This window comes from Cyphomyrmex costatus, unplaced genomic scaffold (genome assembly GCF_001594065.2).
Source record: "Cyphomyrmex costatus isolate MS0001 unplaced genomic scaffold, Ccosl1.0 scaffold330, whole genome shotgun sequence".
Lineage (NCBI taxonomy): Eukaryota > Metazoa > Arthropoda > Insecta > Hymenoptera > Formicidae > Cyphomyrmex > Cyphomyrmex costatus.
The window spans coordinates 1,253,480-1,270,237 of NW_017277451.1; the positions used below are offsets into that span (position 1 = coordinate 1,253,480).

A 16,758-nucleotide genomic window follows, 5' to 3' on the forward strand; every position below is an offset into this window, starting at 1 on the left:
GTAAATTTTTTTATTAATTAGTTCTTTTAAAAATTAATTTGTGTACAATCTAATTAAAACATATCTAGTTGACAAAATTATTAATTATAAATATAGTTTTTATTCCTAACAGTCCTTTTTATAAGATGTTATTTACAAGATGATATTTAAAACATATTTCCATTTTACTCTACCAATTTCTTGTAGAGTTTTATAAAGTTTTATGTTTCAGAAACTCTTTTTTTACTTTTTGATGTCTTCTTGTTCTGCAAGATATTTTTCGGTACTTTCCCATAAACTTGTAAAATGCTGCTATCCTTCTTCCGCGTTTTCTTGGACTTGGGTTTGAGCTGACTACTGGCGAATCGAGACTTAGACTTATGTCCTTCCTCCTTCTTCTTCTCTTTCTCTATTTTTTGACGCGTCTTTAACGCGTTGTAATTCATCCTTCTGTTCTTGGGAGGTATTGCACCTAAGCTAATAGCGAGCTCAACCTTTGCTTTCCTCGCTTTCGGTTTTTCGAAACCAGACATACCAAATTTGATAATCTCATATCGCAACTTCTTCATCTCTTTTTCTTGCTGCTGCTTTAATTCAGCAGGCGTTTGTTTCGTAGATTCCTTAAGTTTATCTTTATTATCTAAGTCATCTGTAGATTTCACCTTTTTCTTTGGCGCTGTATAATGTACACATATGTAATCACTCGTCGCAATTTTCTTGACTTGGGAACTACGTGTTGGTACAAAGTCTTCCATCTCGTACTGAAAAATATTAATATTGAAAGAAAAAATGCTTTATTTGTTTTCTGGTCTAACCTCTATCAACAACATGGAAAAATAATTTTCATAGTCCCTAAGATAATGTAAAATAAATAAACGTTAAAAATAAAAATACATGTATTTGACGATCAATAATTATGACGGCCAACAATTTAACTTACGTAAATCTCTATTCACAATCAATTATAACACGTTAGTGCGAACATACTTGGCAATCTTGGCATACAAATTACAAGTTTGTTCTAAAAGCAGTTTGTGTTTTGCCGCGTTCACATAGATTAAGGTACATTTTCATGAGCCGCTCAACCTGCCATTTCAATGACAAAAAAGTATATTAAAAAAATCATATCATAAAAATAAAAAGGTCAAGCCATGTTAAAAAAAAGATCCTCAAAAATTTAAACCTTTCTATCTAATAATAATATATTATCATGAAAAGTAACTGATATATTATTAATTAAAAGTACCAATTCAAAGTGAATATACATAAAGTGTATGCAACTTTCGGCCGATTTTCGAATTGCCTCCGCCTTCCACAGTCCAAATGCCGCATAACCGTCGAGTCAGATTTGTTCTTTATAGCTAAGTCTTTTGCGCTTTTAATTTTTCATTTTGAGCACAATTCATTGAATCCACAAGTATAGAAACAATTAATACGAATTCAGTGTGCATTATATTAAATTAGTATATGCTACAAATTGCTATACATGAAATTTTTACAAAGTATACGTAAAAATAAAATATTTATAAAATATAAAAATAAGATATATATATATATATATATATTGGAGATTAGTTATTTATAAATCCTATTTTAATTATTTATAATTTTTATGTTTTATTTAAAGTTAAAATTCTTTAATCACTTTTTTATCAAAAAAACATAAATCATTTGTAATTTATGAAATTTTATTTTTTATAAATTAAATAAACATTCTTTCCGTGTGTGTATATATTGTAACTCCATCCAATTATTTTATTACAGCACAGTAATTGTAAAGCATAAATAAGTATACTGAAAAATTTTATTTTTTTGAAGAAAATTTTGGCGTGCATAGAAAAGATTCATGTAAAACTTTATGAAGTTTTTGAGCTTTATGTAGACCAAATCCAGGACACAAGGTTAAAGTACTAGGTTGTGCTCTTATAATGTTATCTAGTGTACCAAAAGTTGTTAGAAGAGTTGTTGCATCGGTTTTGTTGACAGATCTTACTGTTGTTAAGGCATTAACCAACTGTAACAAATATTTATTACATAAATATTTCTTTCGTGTATGTATATATTTAAAAATATATATATATATATTTATAGAAAAATATACATATTATATAATAATTACTTTTTGATAAGGTGCTGTTTCGCTGCGTTCCATAATATTATCAGGGGGTTTGTTTTCATATATCTTGTAAGTTTCAATAATTTTTCCTGCATCCTCTGCATTCCACGCTAGCATTATTGTCAAGTCTGCCAAAATGGAAATCCTTGTTAGATGTTTCAAAGCATGATGAGGCTCGGCGACATCAATCTGATTGAATAAAAAGTTCAAATATAGATACAAAAAACTACAAAATTTCTAATTTACACAAAACTTAAGAAATTAAAAATTATGAATGTATATAATAGGAATAAATAATATAATTATGCCTAATCACAATTAATATTGTATAAAGAATTAATAGTCATTAAATTATTATACAATAAAATTATACAGTAAAATTATTATACAATAAAATTATACAGTATAAATTATTAATAGTCAATTACATATTTTATAAAACAAATATATAAATTGTAGTTATGTACCTGTACTAAAAGCACTCGTAAGTTATAAGCATTACTCAATAACTTAAGTCTTTCATGAATATAATCAGGATTCAGTTGATGATAACGAATTGATAAGAAAAGAGCACATGTAGTTTTTCCCATTACATAATCTGGCACAATGTCAGAATATTCCCACGGTACATTCGTTATAAACTTCAGTAATGGATTGCCTTTCTGGGGAAAAGAAATATTATAAATTTAAAAAATTTTAATTAAATTTTAATATAATGTTTTAAAGATAGACAAACTTACTTTCTATAAAAACATATTATGTATTAACTTTAATTAGTACAATTTACAAAATATATTTACTCTTAAAACATTATAATATTTTATAAATAAAACAACAGTATTACTTGCTTTGGACTGACAAGGACAGTGTTAATTCTACTTGAAGATATTGCTACAGAAGTTTCAGACTTAGAAGCTGGCAAATCTGAGAAAAACTCAGATTTCTTCAAGTTACTAAAAGCACCTGGAAAAAAAGAAATCCAAATTATACACAAATCAAATTTTTAATTGTATTATAGGTAAGCAATATTCTAGAGAATTAAAACTATTGAAAATATATTTCATAAATTAATTATACATTTTACTTATAGAATGCCAGTAAGGATACAACAGAGTGTATAGATATAGATTATAGATTAACTATAAAAACCAAACAGAATTTTTATTTTTGTATATTTTATATATTATCATTCAATAACCATTTACATATTTTATTACAAAATTAAATATAGATTTTACTTAATTTCTCTACTAGTAATTTGCTATTAGATTATAACAAACTCTACTGGGTGAACATATGAGGTTAACACAAATGCAAATTAATACAATCTACATGAAAACTTGATTCAAATATGTTTATGAACTGCCACACTACCAGCAATTTTCTAATATTTTATAATAATATTTTCTAATATTTTTTAATAGTATTATAACGGAACTTACTCTGAAAAGACGTATTTTTAGCTTGTTTTGTCGGACATGCATCATCCAAATCTTCTGCATTTTCTGTCGTATTATTCATAATTTCTCTCTTTCATTACAAAGTATTTAGTAAATATTAGAAAAAAAAACCAGCTCCTTAAATTTCAACAAAAACACTCAATCTCACCTTAGTTGACATCATAGAAGACTTATAAGATAGACGGAGCGTTCATACGTGAGAAGTTGAAGACAACAAGGACAGCTCTACTCCAGATATAGTCACAGTAGAGACCCTCTAACAGAGGGTGCTTTCCAGCAAGGACAGAATCAGACACTGTGTAACACAGAGAATCATTTCATTCTCGTTTAACGTAGGCAAACAACAGGGATGCAATGATTCACTGTGTTACACAGTGTCTACTTGTGTCGTAGCTGGAAAGCAGCCAGAGACTGGCCATCAGGGTGCCACTTTTGATTGGTCCGCCATTTCCTAGCGATTCCCGCTCGTATTCAAATTAAATTTCAATTACTGCATTTACTTGGAATGTAAATAGTATGTAATGATAAATATTATAGAAATATTGAAACCGTGCTTTTTACATCAATATAAATAATATACGTCAAATAAAAAAAAACATGTCAAGTTTTATCGTCAGTTATATACATCTTTATCTTTAAATAACTTTGTTATAATAGCTGTTTTTTAACATTTATGATTTAATTTTTGACTTTGTTATTAAATTTTAAACATTGACTCTTATATTGTCTTCGTTCTTTTTGTTTATACGTTAAATAATTTCTATATTTAATATTCTCTTTCTTAATTCTATTAAATCTTTTTCAAATAAAATTAAAGTAAGGTTAGGAAATCAGTGATAAAAGTAAAAACACTTAACATTTGTAAAATTTATTTAAAAAAGGTATGTACTGCCAATGATTTACTATCATATCTTCTATTAATATTAGTATTTTTCTTACTTAATGTTCTTAATTTGAATACGACAAACTTTCTAATAATTTTAGGAAACAATTGATAATTTAAAACATGTTTAGTCGTAACCTGACTGAAGACAGATATTAAATAATTTTTCCAGAATTGTGCAGTGCAACCACCCATTTTTATTGTTATTATTTTATACTGAACAAAAACCACGAAAACAACTTTGAATCAACTCAGATCAACTTAAATAAACGAACACATACGAACGCACATATTCGTGTGAGTGAAATGGTCTATATTTCTCTCTCACTTGTAGGATTTCGCTAGGAAATGGCGGACTCGCCTGATGGCCAGTCTCTGTTAAAGGGTCTCTAAGGGTGCGGTCGAGTTGCCACTACGAATGCTTTGAAGGGTTTCTTGATTGGTCAATTTGTAAAATTCTTTCTTTTCATTGGTCAATCAAACGCTTCAAAGCATTCATAGTGGCAACTCGACCGCACCCTAAGTCACAGTATAAATATTAGAGAGCCTATAATCAGAGTGGCGACATAAGGAAGATTACGCCATGTTTTAGCGAAATTCTGCGAGAGAGAAAGAGATATAGGTTGCGTTCCGTTTCACACATATGCGCGCATTTTATATAGGGAGCGTCACGTATACTATAGGGGAATAGCTAAAACATGGCGGACCAATCACAAGTGATACCCGTATGGCGACACTCTGATTATAGGCTCTCTATATAAATATAGTTATGTTTCTCTCTTTCACAGTGAGCGGTGGGGAACCAATCAGCTCGAGCGTATTGCGTAATGTCACAACTTTTGGTTCGTGTGTTGAGAGGTTATGGCCCGTATTCAGAACGCGCTAACAACGATGTTAGCGCGCTAACATGCTATAGTTTATGTCACGTATACTATAGAATTTCAGAGATAAAAGAGCGCTTTTATCGATAAAAGTGCGTTCTGAATACGGGCCTATAAATTCGAATGTGTTTTTCAAAGATATAATATTTTTTAATTATTCGAAAATAGAAATACAGCAACAGTTTACGCTGCAGGTTAATTTTTTTAAAATATGTAAATTAAAATAGATTCTATAGAAAATTAAATGACCTACTCGGGAGGTACATAATTTTTACTGTCTTGTATGAGAAAATAAAGATTCATCATAATAATAACCATTTAATTATTATACATATAGTATACCATATATATATATATATATACACGTTTATATATATTACATACACACTTAGAAATATGTAATAAACTTTAATATAAAATTTGTATATGTATAAAATTTTTATATAAAAATAATAAGGTACACGTATAATAGAAAGTATTAAAAAGATACCTGAAATTGAACTTCCAAAGTATAGGAAGTATAGGAAAGTATAGGAAAAAAAGTATAGGGGAAGACAAAGAAAATACTATACGATATGTAATGTATATTATAATATTTTCATAGTTTATGTCTAATATTGCTATATCTAATATTACATATCTAATATTGCCATGTATCTAATATTACATATCTAATATTGCCATATCTAATATTATATATCTAATATTGCCACGAATTACGCATTTTTAGATTATTTATTGATTTTTAAATATAGCAAACCAGTATCCGAGAATGGATTGAAATGGATTCAAATTTTCAGAAATACGGATTCATGAATGTTAAAATGAATTCTTTTCAATCCGAATACGTTTTAATTCATTTTCACTTTAAAATATTGATTTAAAATTTTATCAATCAAAATAGATCGATGATTTGATAATGCTGACATTTCGATGTCTAAATTTTTAAATAAATCGTTCATAAGAAGCAATTTTTTCGTATCGTACTTAAGTTTCGTTAAAATATTTTTTGTGGTACAAATGTCATTTGTGTTTCGTAAAACTCCTTCAGCTGTTTTCCAAATTTTTATGACATCGCTGCTTAGGAATAATAATCCTCCTCTATTTTATATTTTGCATAAAACTGATGTTGATGTGTCAGTTTCCAAACTTTCACGGCAAATTTGGCAAGAAATGTTATTTCGAATGCTTCTTACTACAGCACCAGCTATGTAAGACACAACTTCTGACGTGTATTGAGAATTCAATTTAGTTTGCTCTAAAGTGTGCGCGTGTACATACAGAAAAATGTTACATACAATATGACTTGTTTTAAATAAATAATAAGTGTATTTTAAAAGGGTATTTGATAATTCTACCGATATCTACAATATTCGTGAATAAGATAGAGCGGACTCCAAACTGAGTCGAAAAGTTCTTTACCATTTTGTAATTTTCGCAATAGTTAACAAGATATAATTACTAAAATATTGGTTTTCAAGAATTTTTTAGTACCGTATTTTCTTATTCTGGTAAAAATAGTTGTTATATAATAAAAAAATGCAGTACTAAACAGTTGATAAAAAATTCTGAAAAAATTTCTAGAGCTTTATGAGAAAAAAATAAACAATTTTTGTCTTTTACTGTTTTTTTGTAAAGTTAATAGTACTTGAGTAAAAAAATTCTTGAAAACCAATATTTTAGTAAACAAAATTAAAACAAACTAAAGAACTCTTTTTTTATACAAAATAATAAACATAAAAATATTTTAGTAATTATAATATCTTAAGAAACGACTATATATATATAAATACGAACCTAATAGATAATAAAAATTGTTTATGTCCCTTCCTACACATATTTGAAATAGTTTACTATATATTTTAGTAAAAAAGCTGCTTCTCAAATATTTTGAATCAATTTTACTCTTGGGGGTCACTTTTGACTTTGCGTCCGCCGTGCATGCGAGTATCACGACGTCCCGCTGTCCGAGGGTTAAACATAAATTTATTCGATTCTTAACATTGCAAATATTTATATTTGTTGAAAACAGATACATATATATACATATAATATATACGAGTCTTCTATAAAAGAAAGAGAGATCATCTAATATAAAATACAAAATTTTGTTATTACAGGAAAATGCGCTGATCAAAAAATCTGAAAAAATTTAAAAAACACTTTGTAGATAAAGCTATGTCCAAAATTTCAAGTAATTCTTAACATATTACATTCTCTTGCCGAAGTAAAGAGAAAACCTCCTTAATTTTGCCGAAGAGCAATTTTAATTGCAAATTTGATAAAGCTCATTAAAAAGCGTATATTTTAGTGAAATACACATTTTAAATAATAAACAATTATTATTTTTAAAACATAAAATAAACAATTATTACATGCTGTAATAATTTGACAGTTTCAAAGGCTCATCATTCAGAAACTATTGACATCTCATATTTCGATATTAAAATTTTGACTCAATTTTTCATAAGGAATACGTATTGTACAATCTAAGATTACAAAAATATTAAACATAAATCTTACAAACATTTTGTAAATATATTATAAATATTGTCTGCTGTCTGGATTATAGACTTCTCTAAAAAACAATATTATAACAGTTTACAAAATTACGATTGTAATATGGTTACAAAAAAGTAATAGGTCAACGGTCATTCTAGAATTCTGGAAAAATATTTACATGCACAAACTTGCATACAAATTTAACCTCGAAAAGTAAATACTGTAATGTCACCTTGTTTTCGTTTAGTGAAGATGCAGCTCTTGATTTATTATCATATGTTTTATACGATTTCATTAAAATAGTTTAATACTTTATCTAAATTATGCAAATATGCCTTTGGGTGGGTTTTGATGAAACACCCCAAATTTTCGACACTCTACTAAAGAATTACCTTAAGTACATTAATTTTATTAATTTCTCTAAAATAATGCATCAATATTTTCTCAGATTATGCATAAAAGTAAATTTATTCATCTTATTCACGATTACTTCATCACTACTTTTTTTATAATTTAGAAGAGCGTACACCGTACACCTTTCCTGAGAAAATATTTTTCAAGCGGTTCAGGTAGAGGATATAAAGATTGACTCTTTTTAAATGACGTAATATCATCGATTTTCTTAACTTCTTTATCAATTGATAAATCGGCAGTTTTATTAGTTGTGTTATCAGGTGAATTGTTTTCCGTTGATGTTGCCGTAGAGATCACATGTATTGACAATTTACGTCGAATTTTACTATGTACATTTTCCTAAAAGATATATTTTATATGACAGATGTATTAATAATATATTAATTTTTCAATTATCGAAGTTTTATCGAAAATTATATCTTATATAAAAAAAAGTTATCGTACATTTTCTATTTCTTTTTTATGATAAAATATTTCCCTTTCAGAGTAACATTAAGTGATATATTTTATATATAAAAGAAAATTGATTACCTTAAAGAAATTAAGTAATTGCTGCAGTGATATCGTCTTTAAGTAAGCCTCTTCGATATTGACTCGATCGAAGTTATATCGTTGGGTTTTAATCTCAGACCAGTACATGGCACCCCATCCATTTAATCCTTTTAATTTTCCTAAACGTAATGTAGCTATAGTTTTCTTGTATTTTTCAAATTGCTCTTCTGTTAAGGTAGATATGTGATTCTGGAATTATTAGTAATTTTAACTTTAATAATAATATTTGTATTACCACAAAAAATTGAACAATATATTTGATTATAATAATAAGATATATTATATAATAAATATGTAAAGAAAATGTAGTTCCATGTTCATGCATTCACATACTATACAGGGTATTACGTAAGTTTTTTCCATCGCTTTTGTGATAGAGCGGACTAAACTGTGTCCACTATATTTAAAAATTCATATCTTGTTAACCATTGCGAAAATTGCAAAGTGGTAGAGAATCTTTCGATACAGTTCAGCCCGCTCTGTCTACACAAAAGGAATGGAAAAAAAATTTACATGACATCCTGTATATTATTATACATTAAGTCGTATTCAGAACGTGTTTTCATCCATAAAAGCATGCTTTTATTTCTAAAATTCTATAGTATCCATAACGTAAACTATTTATAGCTATAGTATATTAGCGCGCTAATTTTTCTAAATATGGGCCATTATTGGGAAATTTATGTCGAATATAATAAATGTTACGTGTCCCAAACAGTCTACTTAAATTTTTGTGTTTATTTAACATAAAATGAATATATTAGAGAACAACATAGATATTAACTATAGAAAAAACAATCATGAAAAAGGTAGGTAATATTGACAGTTTGTAAAAAGAATTTTTTTTTAGTACAATTAATATTTATGATATGCTCAATTACATATTTCATTCATTTATCTTAGAATTTACATTTTAAAACATATTATTATTTTACTTGTTCACTTACTCATAATAAATTGTGTCATTTTGGCACTAATAAATATCAATTTAATACAAAATTTTTAAATAACATCACTATTATATTAAATTAATACTTGAATATGTGTTAAAAAATTCGATACAAACGATTAACAAAAAGTGGACTGTTTCCAACACAAATATATAATATTTTTTATCATGAAAAATATTATACTCACCAACATGTAGTCTAAAAATAAATTAATTCGTTTTTCGACATATTGTGGATGTTTATCACTTTGTACAATGATTAGCAAGCCTTGTGTTCCACTTGTTCTACGTATTTCACTAAATACTGTGTAGCCTAATTGTTCCTTCGTTCTTAAGGTATTGAAGCAAGGTTCCTCAATGATTTGTGCTAAGAGTTCTAAGAGCATATTCGACTCCGTTGATTGTAAACCAGTTTGATAATATACCATTGTACAAGAATTTTTATGTAAATTATTTTCTACTTCGAACAGAAAGTGGCAACCTGTAAAAAATATATATATATTCTATTCCATTCAATGGCACAACATTCCAAGATGGGACAAGATCTACCTCTTATGAGGTATCCGTAATAATAGATTTTTTCGAAATTAGGTTATTAGTCTAATATCCAACCCCTCAGTCTGGAGGATCCTTACCATCTTCTAGTTTAATTTCACGGAATAATAACAGTTGCTTTTCTAACAAGGGTATTATGTTGGGCACTCCAGTTGTTAACTTAGACTCAATTAATTTACGTATATATGTAGCTTCTGTTTTAGTCACGTTACCATATATTAAGCATTCCACGTGCACCTTACTGAATAGCTGTGGTATAAACTTCTGTAGTCCTTCAACACTTAAATCTGTATATCATAGAAATATTAATTATATGTCATTAATATGTGCTGTAATTGTCCTAAAAGAAACTAACTAAAAGAAACGCGTGTGTGTGTGTGTGTGTGTGTATGTGTGTGAGAGAGTGAGAGAGAAAATAATTTTTTCAAAAAATATAAGTTCTCTTTTATGCTTACAGGCAGTAGCTTCCAATAATTCTTTCTCAAGCCAAAATTGCTCTGCTAACAGAGCTGCAAGATAATAAACAGCTTGTTGATAAGGCCGTTTAGTAGCAAAGTTTTTCAACTCCGTAATATACTACAATAATTCTACATAAATATGCTGCTTAATAAAATTAAAAATATTGATTGTATTTATTATACATACATCTTCCTTTAGGATTTCAAATCTCTTTGGATCAACCTTAAAATTTATCATTCGATCCATTAGTTTTTCTAACAGTACATGCTGTTTATTGTCATAACCACTTATAAAGAGCTATAAAAAGAATTGATCTTTCTTTAAATTACGAATGTATTTTTATAAAACAGTTGACACACATTATTACATAGGAATAAAATTGAGCATATGACGAATAATTAAAGATAAGAAATAAACAATTTCTGAATAAGCAATATTTTATGTATATGCGTGAAATAATGTTTATTCCAAACGTTACTAATATTAATAACAAATTGAACAATAATTTATTCAAATAAACATTCAAATTTATTTAAATAATATACATTATATTTTATTACTTGTTATTATATGATGTATACTCACTATTATTCCATATTCGGAATTAGCAATTTTCCATCGTAAACCAGCTAAATTAGCAGCATATGTATATTCGGTAAGAGAATCATGAAACAGCTTAATAAACATGCAAGTTAAATTGTAACTAAGAGGATCCAGATAGGCAAATGGGCTATAAATTAGAAAAAAACAAACATTATATATAATCACGAAAAAATATTTCTTTGTTATAAAAGCTTATATTTAATTCTCATCTTTAAATAACAATATTTTAAGAATCATAATTGCAAAATTAAAATTTTTTTTTTTTAATATGTAATTTCAGCAATAACCAACTTATTAATATTATTTTCTGTGCACATTAATATCTTATCTTATCATAATGTAAATTAATAATTAAAATTGTTTAAATTGTCAGAATATTTCAAAATTTTATTTAAAAATATTTTGGTATTACACAATATTACATTCGGTATTAAGCCTGATCTACAATTGCATAAACGTAGTTGGAAGTGATCGTAGTTGTAAGAATCTTCCAGTCACAGTTGAATGTTCTGCTCGTATTCAACTGTAATTGGTCAATTTTTACAACTACATTTACGCAATTGTAGATCGGGCTTTACACAGTATTACATTAATCAATTATAGCAGCAACGTATCTCATACAAATACAAGTGTAATCTTCTTACGAACTCTCTTATTTTCCAAAAACAAAAAATATGGATCAGTGGATCAGGCTATTGAGAGTCAAACGTGGTTCTTATTACGTAATTTCAAAGATGTATAGAGATTATGTATGCTGAAGATGACTCCAAAGTGAGTCGAAACATTCAAGATTTTTATGAATAAATAGACAATTACGTAATAAGAACCACGTTTGACTCTCAATAGTCTGATCCACTGATCCATACTTTGTATGTCATACAATCACTTAATACATACCTGAAAAATTCGAAAATCATTTTTCTTATAGGCACAAGGAATTCATCATCTTTTTTATACCAAAGTCTAACAAATGATGTGTCCTCCAAAATAATAGGAAACTTTTCTATCTGTAAATTTTATACCTGTTAATACATACAATGACATGCAAACATGCATATACATAACTCATAAGATCAAATACAGTAGGACAAAAGACAATTTCATGTGCAAAAACAAGTCAAAGTCAAAATTATTGCATTGCACTTTTTTTATTTGTATTACAATCTCTTAGCTTTCTGTTGTGCAAACTTACCAATCTTTAAACCTCAGCATATATTTTTGTAAAGTTATAATAATACAAAAATATACATACACAAACATTTTTTGCACATAATTACTATCACTACATAAAAACTATATACATGTATAAATATACATGTATAAAGAAGACAGAATTTTTTTAAGCTATTCTGACATTTAATTAAATTCTATTTCATATCAAACTTTACGGTATAGTTCACGCTCCATCGATATTTTGCTTTGAATATCACAATGTGATCAAGAATTAATATTATAAAAAAAATGATAATTTTTTAATTACATTAATTTCTGGCTTGATAGCAAATGTAGTTGCTATAAATTTATTCTTGGGAGGCAATTTCAGGTCATCGTTAAAGGCAGCGGAGCTCCACATTTCCATTGTTTCCTTGGATATTTTCATTTTCTTATATTTAGTACCATACCACCTTTCAGTTTCATCCGCTATATCTTCATATGCTTTTGCAACCACGTGAATCCTAACATTTTGCGGTGTTAAATATGTCATTATTTCTTCAATCAAGTCCGGTCGCCATTCAGGATAAATACATTCCGCGCACAAAATTTCTTTCATGCGAAATTGTTGCAACGCTTGAACCGTAAATTGCACATAATGATAAGGATCAAGCATCCCCTTAAAATGAAAGTCTATATTCGCAATATCTCTATATTCCTGCAAATGTACAAAATACATGTTATTTTATATTTAATATACGATATTGAAGCACAAAATGTCTGGTAAATTATGATAGCATAATTTTCTGAACAGTCTACATAAAATTATAATTTATTTCGTCAATTACATCATAGATCCATTTGATTGGTCCTTTCAACTTAAGCATATTAATATACTGAAATACCCGTAGAACAACATCTTCGATATGCTTAATACCTTCTTCGGTTAAATCAATACTAATAATTAAAATACTGAAGCCTCTGGCTAAAAGACGTTTTCCGGATACTAGGGAGTTACACCATCCCTTGGATTTCAAAGCCGATAATAATGAGCCTTTTCCTTCATGTTCAAGTAAATGAGAAACATAATGCTCCGGCTATATTAACAAATAGCAATAAATGTAAAAAAATATGTATGTATACACATACGCGCGCACATGCACACGCATACGGTGTCCCAAATAACTGCAAAACATTTCATGCACAGATAGAGCGGACTAAACTAAATAAAAAAATCCTGTATCATTTCAAAATTTTTGCATCAATTAATAAGATATTAAAAATAACAAAAATAATCAGGCTAATGAGAGCTATTCAGCGGTTATTGGTGCGATCATATATAAGATATGTTAGAGTGTAAATATTATATACCACGTAAGTAGTTCCCCCCCCATTGCGCGCCGAACATCCGTCGAACTTAAAACGCAAATCTAATTAACTACCGTAGTAATATCACAAATTTTTGATGCTTATAGCATCTAACAAGATCTTAATAATATGTTGAAAGACATATTAAAATCTTAAATTAAATATTAAAGAAAGAAATAAATTTAAAACTGAGAAAAATAAGAATTTGTGAAGAATATCACGAGTTGGCGTTTCGTCCCGGCTTCCACTACTAGACTCATCAGTAAGGTAACGTAGTGGGAGCCTACCTTAGACGCCTGGGAGAGATGTTAGAAAGAAGTTCTATATAAACAAATAATCATGTAATTCAGCACTTGCAAGAATTGACAAGATTAACTATAGACCTTTATTGGCAAGTCGACGTAATGATATTCTTCACAAAGTACTTAATTTTAAATAATAATTTGAAAGTAACAAACGCATCTTTCAGCCAGCGTATATTCAACAAATAAATTAAAGAAGACTCTCGAGAATTTCAAATAACAAGAATAATCAGGCTAATGAGAGCTATTCAGCGGTTATTGGTGCGATCATATATAAATTCTTTCAACATATTATTAAGATCTTGTTAGATGCTATAAGCATCAAAAAATTGTGATATTACTACGGTAATTAATTAGATTTGCGTTTTAAGTTCGACGGATGTTCGGCGCACAATGGGGGGGGAACTACTTACGTGGTATATAATATTCACACTCTAACATATCTTATATATGATCGCACCAATAACCGCTGAATAGCTCTCATTAGCCTGATTATTCTTGTTATTTGAAATTCTCGAAAGTCTTCTTTAATTTATTTGTTGAATTAATAAGATATTAATTTTTGAAAATAGCTAAATATGTGACTAACATTGCACACATAAGACAATATTAAGATTTCCTTGAAGGTTGTTTATAATCTTAAACATGTTTCTTGAAAAACTCTCTAAGGTACCTTAAAATTGTTGTATGCATCGCTTATATAGACATTGTACTTAGTGGGTAACAAAAAATGTAAAAATTACAAAATGGTAGAAGACTTTTTTTACTTAATTTAGTCTGTTTTATTTATACAAAAGCAGTTTGTCGAAATTTATCGGACCGTATATATGTATATATATATGTATGTACGTATGTATATACATACATACATACGTACATACGTGTGTGCATCTCAGCACACGTGTATGAGCATATGTACATATATAAAACACGATTCATCAAAAAATAAATTTTTTTAACATTGAAACAAAGCTATAATATTTCCCATAATTTAGAACGCTGATTATGAATCCGATTTTTGAAATTGTTCCAACACACACGTCACATATCATAGTTATATATAATATACAAAATATCTAAAAATAACTCTTTCTTGTAACTTTAATTGTCAATTTCTTAAAATGTAATATGATGGAACAATTTAAAAAACGGATTCGTATCTAGCTAAAAAATACTACAGAAAATAATCTAGTTTTTATATTTTCTTTTGTAATTACATTTAAAAAAAACTAAGATATAATATTCATTTAAAGTATTAAAGCCAAAAGATCAATATACATATGTTATATATTACCGCAGATACGTAGTATTGACGCATGTCTGGTAAAGGAAACGAAATGCTTAACTTTCTTATATCCTTTATCGGAACAATATACCATATAGTGCGGAAATGTTCATCTTTGAATGGAACAGGCCATATTGGAACTTCAATTTCCTTGTTTCGCATCTCACAAAACAGATCCACTACCATATTTTCGAGTTCGTCTAAACTCTCTAAAATTTATTTGTTAATATTATACATATATAAATATTTTCAGATGTTCTAATCATAAATAGATTCAATAAATTATCGTTGTACCTTTGCTAAGAATAGACAGTGACATAATATTTGTTGAATAATATTTTTCATAAAACTCTAATAGCTCATTTCGAACATTAATACCCTTTTGTTTCGGTATTACATCTAATGTTTCCCTATTTCCTGTGTTAAATTTCGAAAATGGATGACCTATCGCAGATGATCTATCCACGTAATTACTTCGGATGTCATCATTTGCTGCATCTTCTTCGTGCTCTGAATTTATGGCATTTATCTCCAACTCTGTCAAGTTTTCTGTGAATAGTGGCGCTATGAAAAATTGAGCAAAACGATCTAAAGCGCCTTCTAACTTTTCCGGAATTACGTCGAAGTAATAGGTGGTGTAATCTAAATACGTTGATGCGTTACTCACACCACCATTCTGCGACAGATATATATCGTAATCATTCTCTTTAGGATATTTTTTCGATCCTAAGGGTAACATAAGCTCGCAGAAGTGCGCTAATCCAGGTATATCATCTGGATCGCTCATTGAGCCTGTAATACATGTTTTATCTATAATTTGTGAAATTAATTAATTTGATAATCATTAATAAAAATATGTTAATGTCCATTATTATGAAATACAACCAAATCCAGTAGAAAATGTAAACAATATTAACAACATAATGTGACTAAGAAAAATATACATAGACGACAAAGATATAAAAATATTGTATTCGTGGTCTAAAAGCTTATGATGCTCTCTCTCTCACACACACACACACACACACACACACACACACACACACACACACGCACGCACGCACGCACGCACGCACGCACGCACACATAAGATCCGGGTTCAATCCCCGACTGAATTAATATTTTTTGCAATAAATTGTTTACAGATTTTAATATTTATCATTGTTAAGATCTTTCCATTATAAAATACATATATGAATCAAATTATTAAATTGCTAGGCAATTCAATTTGTGATAATATGGTCGTCGATGCAGTAACACTCTCTCTCTCTCTCTCTCTCTCTCTCTCTCTCTCTCTC

At 28.3% G+C, this 16,758-nt stretch overlaps 3 protein-coding genes across 3 annotated transcripts; all 3 read right to left on the bottom strand.

The window, feature by feature from the left end:
* Positions 1 to 119: 119 nt before the first annotated feature.
* Positions 120 to 1,020, bottom strand: LOC108775960 (uncharacterized protein C1orf131 homolog). The gene is made up of 2 exons (XM_018542436.1): positions 920 to 1,020; positions 120 to 740 (listed from the first exon to the last, which is right to left on the bottom strand). Exon 2 carries the CDS (start codon positions 732 to 734, stop codon positions 201 to 203), a length of 534 nt encoding a protein of 177 aa, XP_018397938.1. The 5' UTR covers positions 735 to 740; positions 920 to 1,020; the 3' UTR covers positions 120 to 200.
* A 684-nt stretch (positions 1,021 to 1,704) lies between these two features.
* Ercc1 (DNA excision repair protein Ercc1) lies at positions 1,705 to 3,955 on the bottom strand. The gene is made up of 6 exons (XM_018542428.1): positions 3,704 to 3,955; positions 3,538 to 3,625; positions 2,940 to 3,058; positions 2,563 to 2,757; positions 2,099 to 2,284; positions 1,705 to 1,993 (listed from the first exon to the last, which is right to left on the bottom strand). The coding sequence occupies exons 1-6, from the start codon at positions 3,716 to 3,718 to the stop codon at positions 1,784 to 1,786; spliced, it is 813 nt and encodes a 270-aa protein (XP_018397930.1). The 5' UTR covers positions 3,719 to 3,955; the 3' UTR covers positions 1,705 to 1,783.
* A 4,379-nt stretch (positions 3,956 to 8,334) lies between these two features.
* On the bottom strand, positions 8,335 to 16,247 carry LOC108775915 (insulin-degrading enzyme). Its single transcript, XM_018542378.1, has 12 exons — positions 15,755 to 16,247; positions 15,470 to 15,669; positions 13,354 to 13,602; positions 12,834 to 13,223; positions 12,251 to 12,360; positions 11,336 to 11,480; positions 10,937 to 11,047; positions 10,747 to 10,867; positions 10,372 to 10,578; positions 9,925 to 10,217; positions 8,767 to 8,976; positions 8,335 to 8,574 (listed from the first exon to the last, which is right to left on the bottom strand). Exons 1-12 carry the CDS (start codon positions 16,245 to 16,247, stop codon positions 8,335 to 8,337), a joined length of 2,769 nt encoding a protein of 922 aa, XP_018397880.1.
* Positions 16,248 to 16,758: the final 511 nt, after the last annotated feature.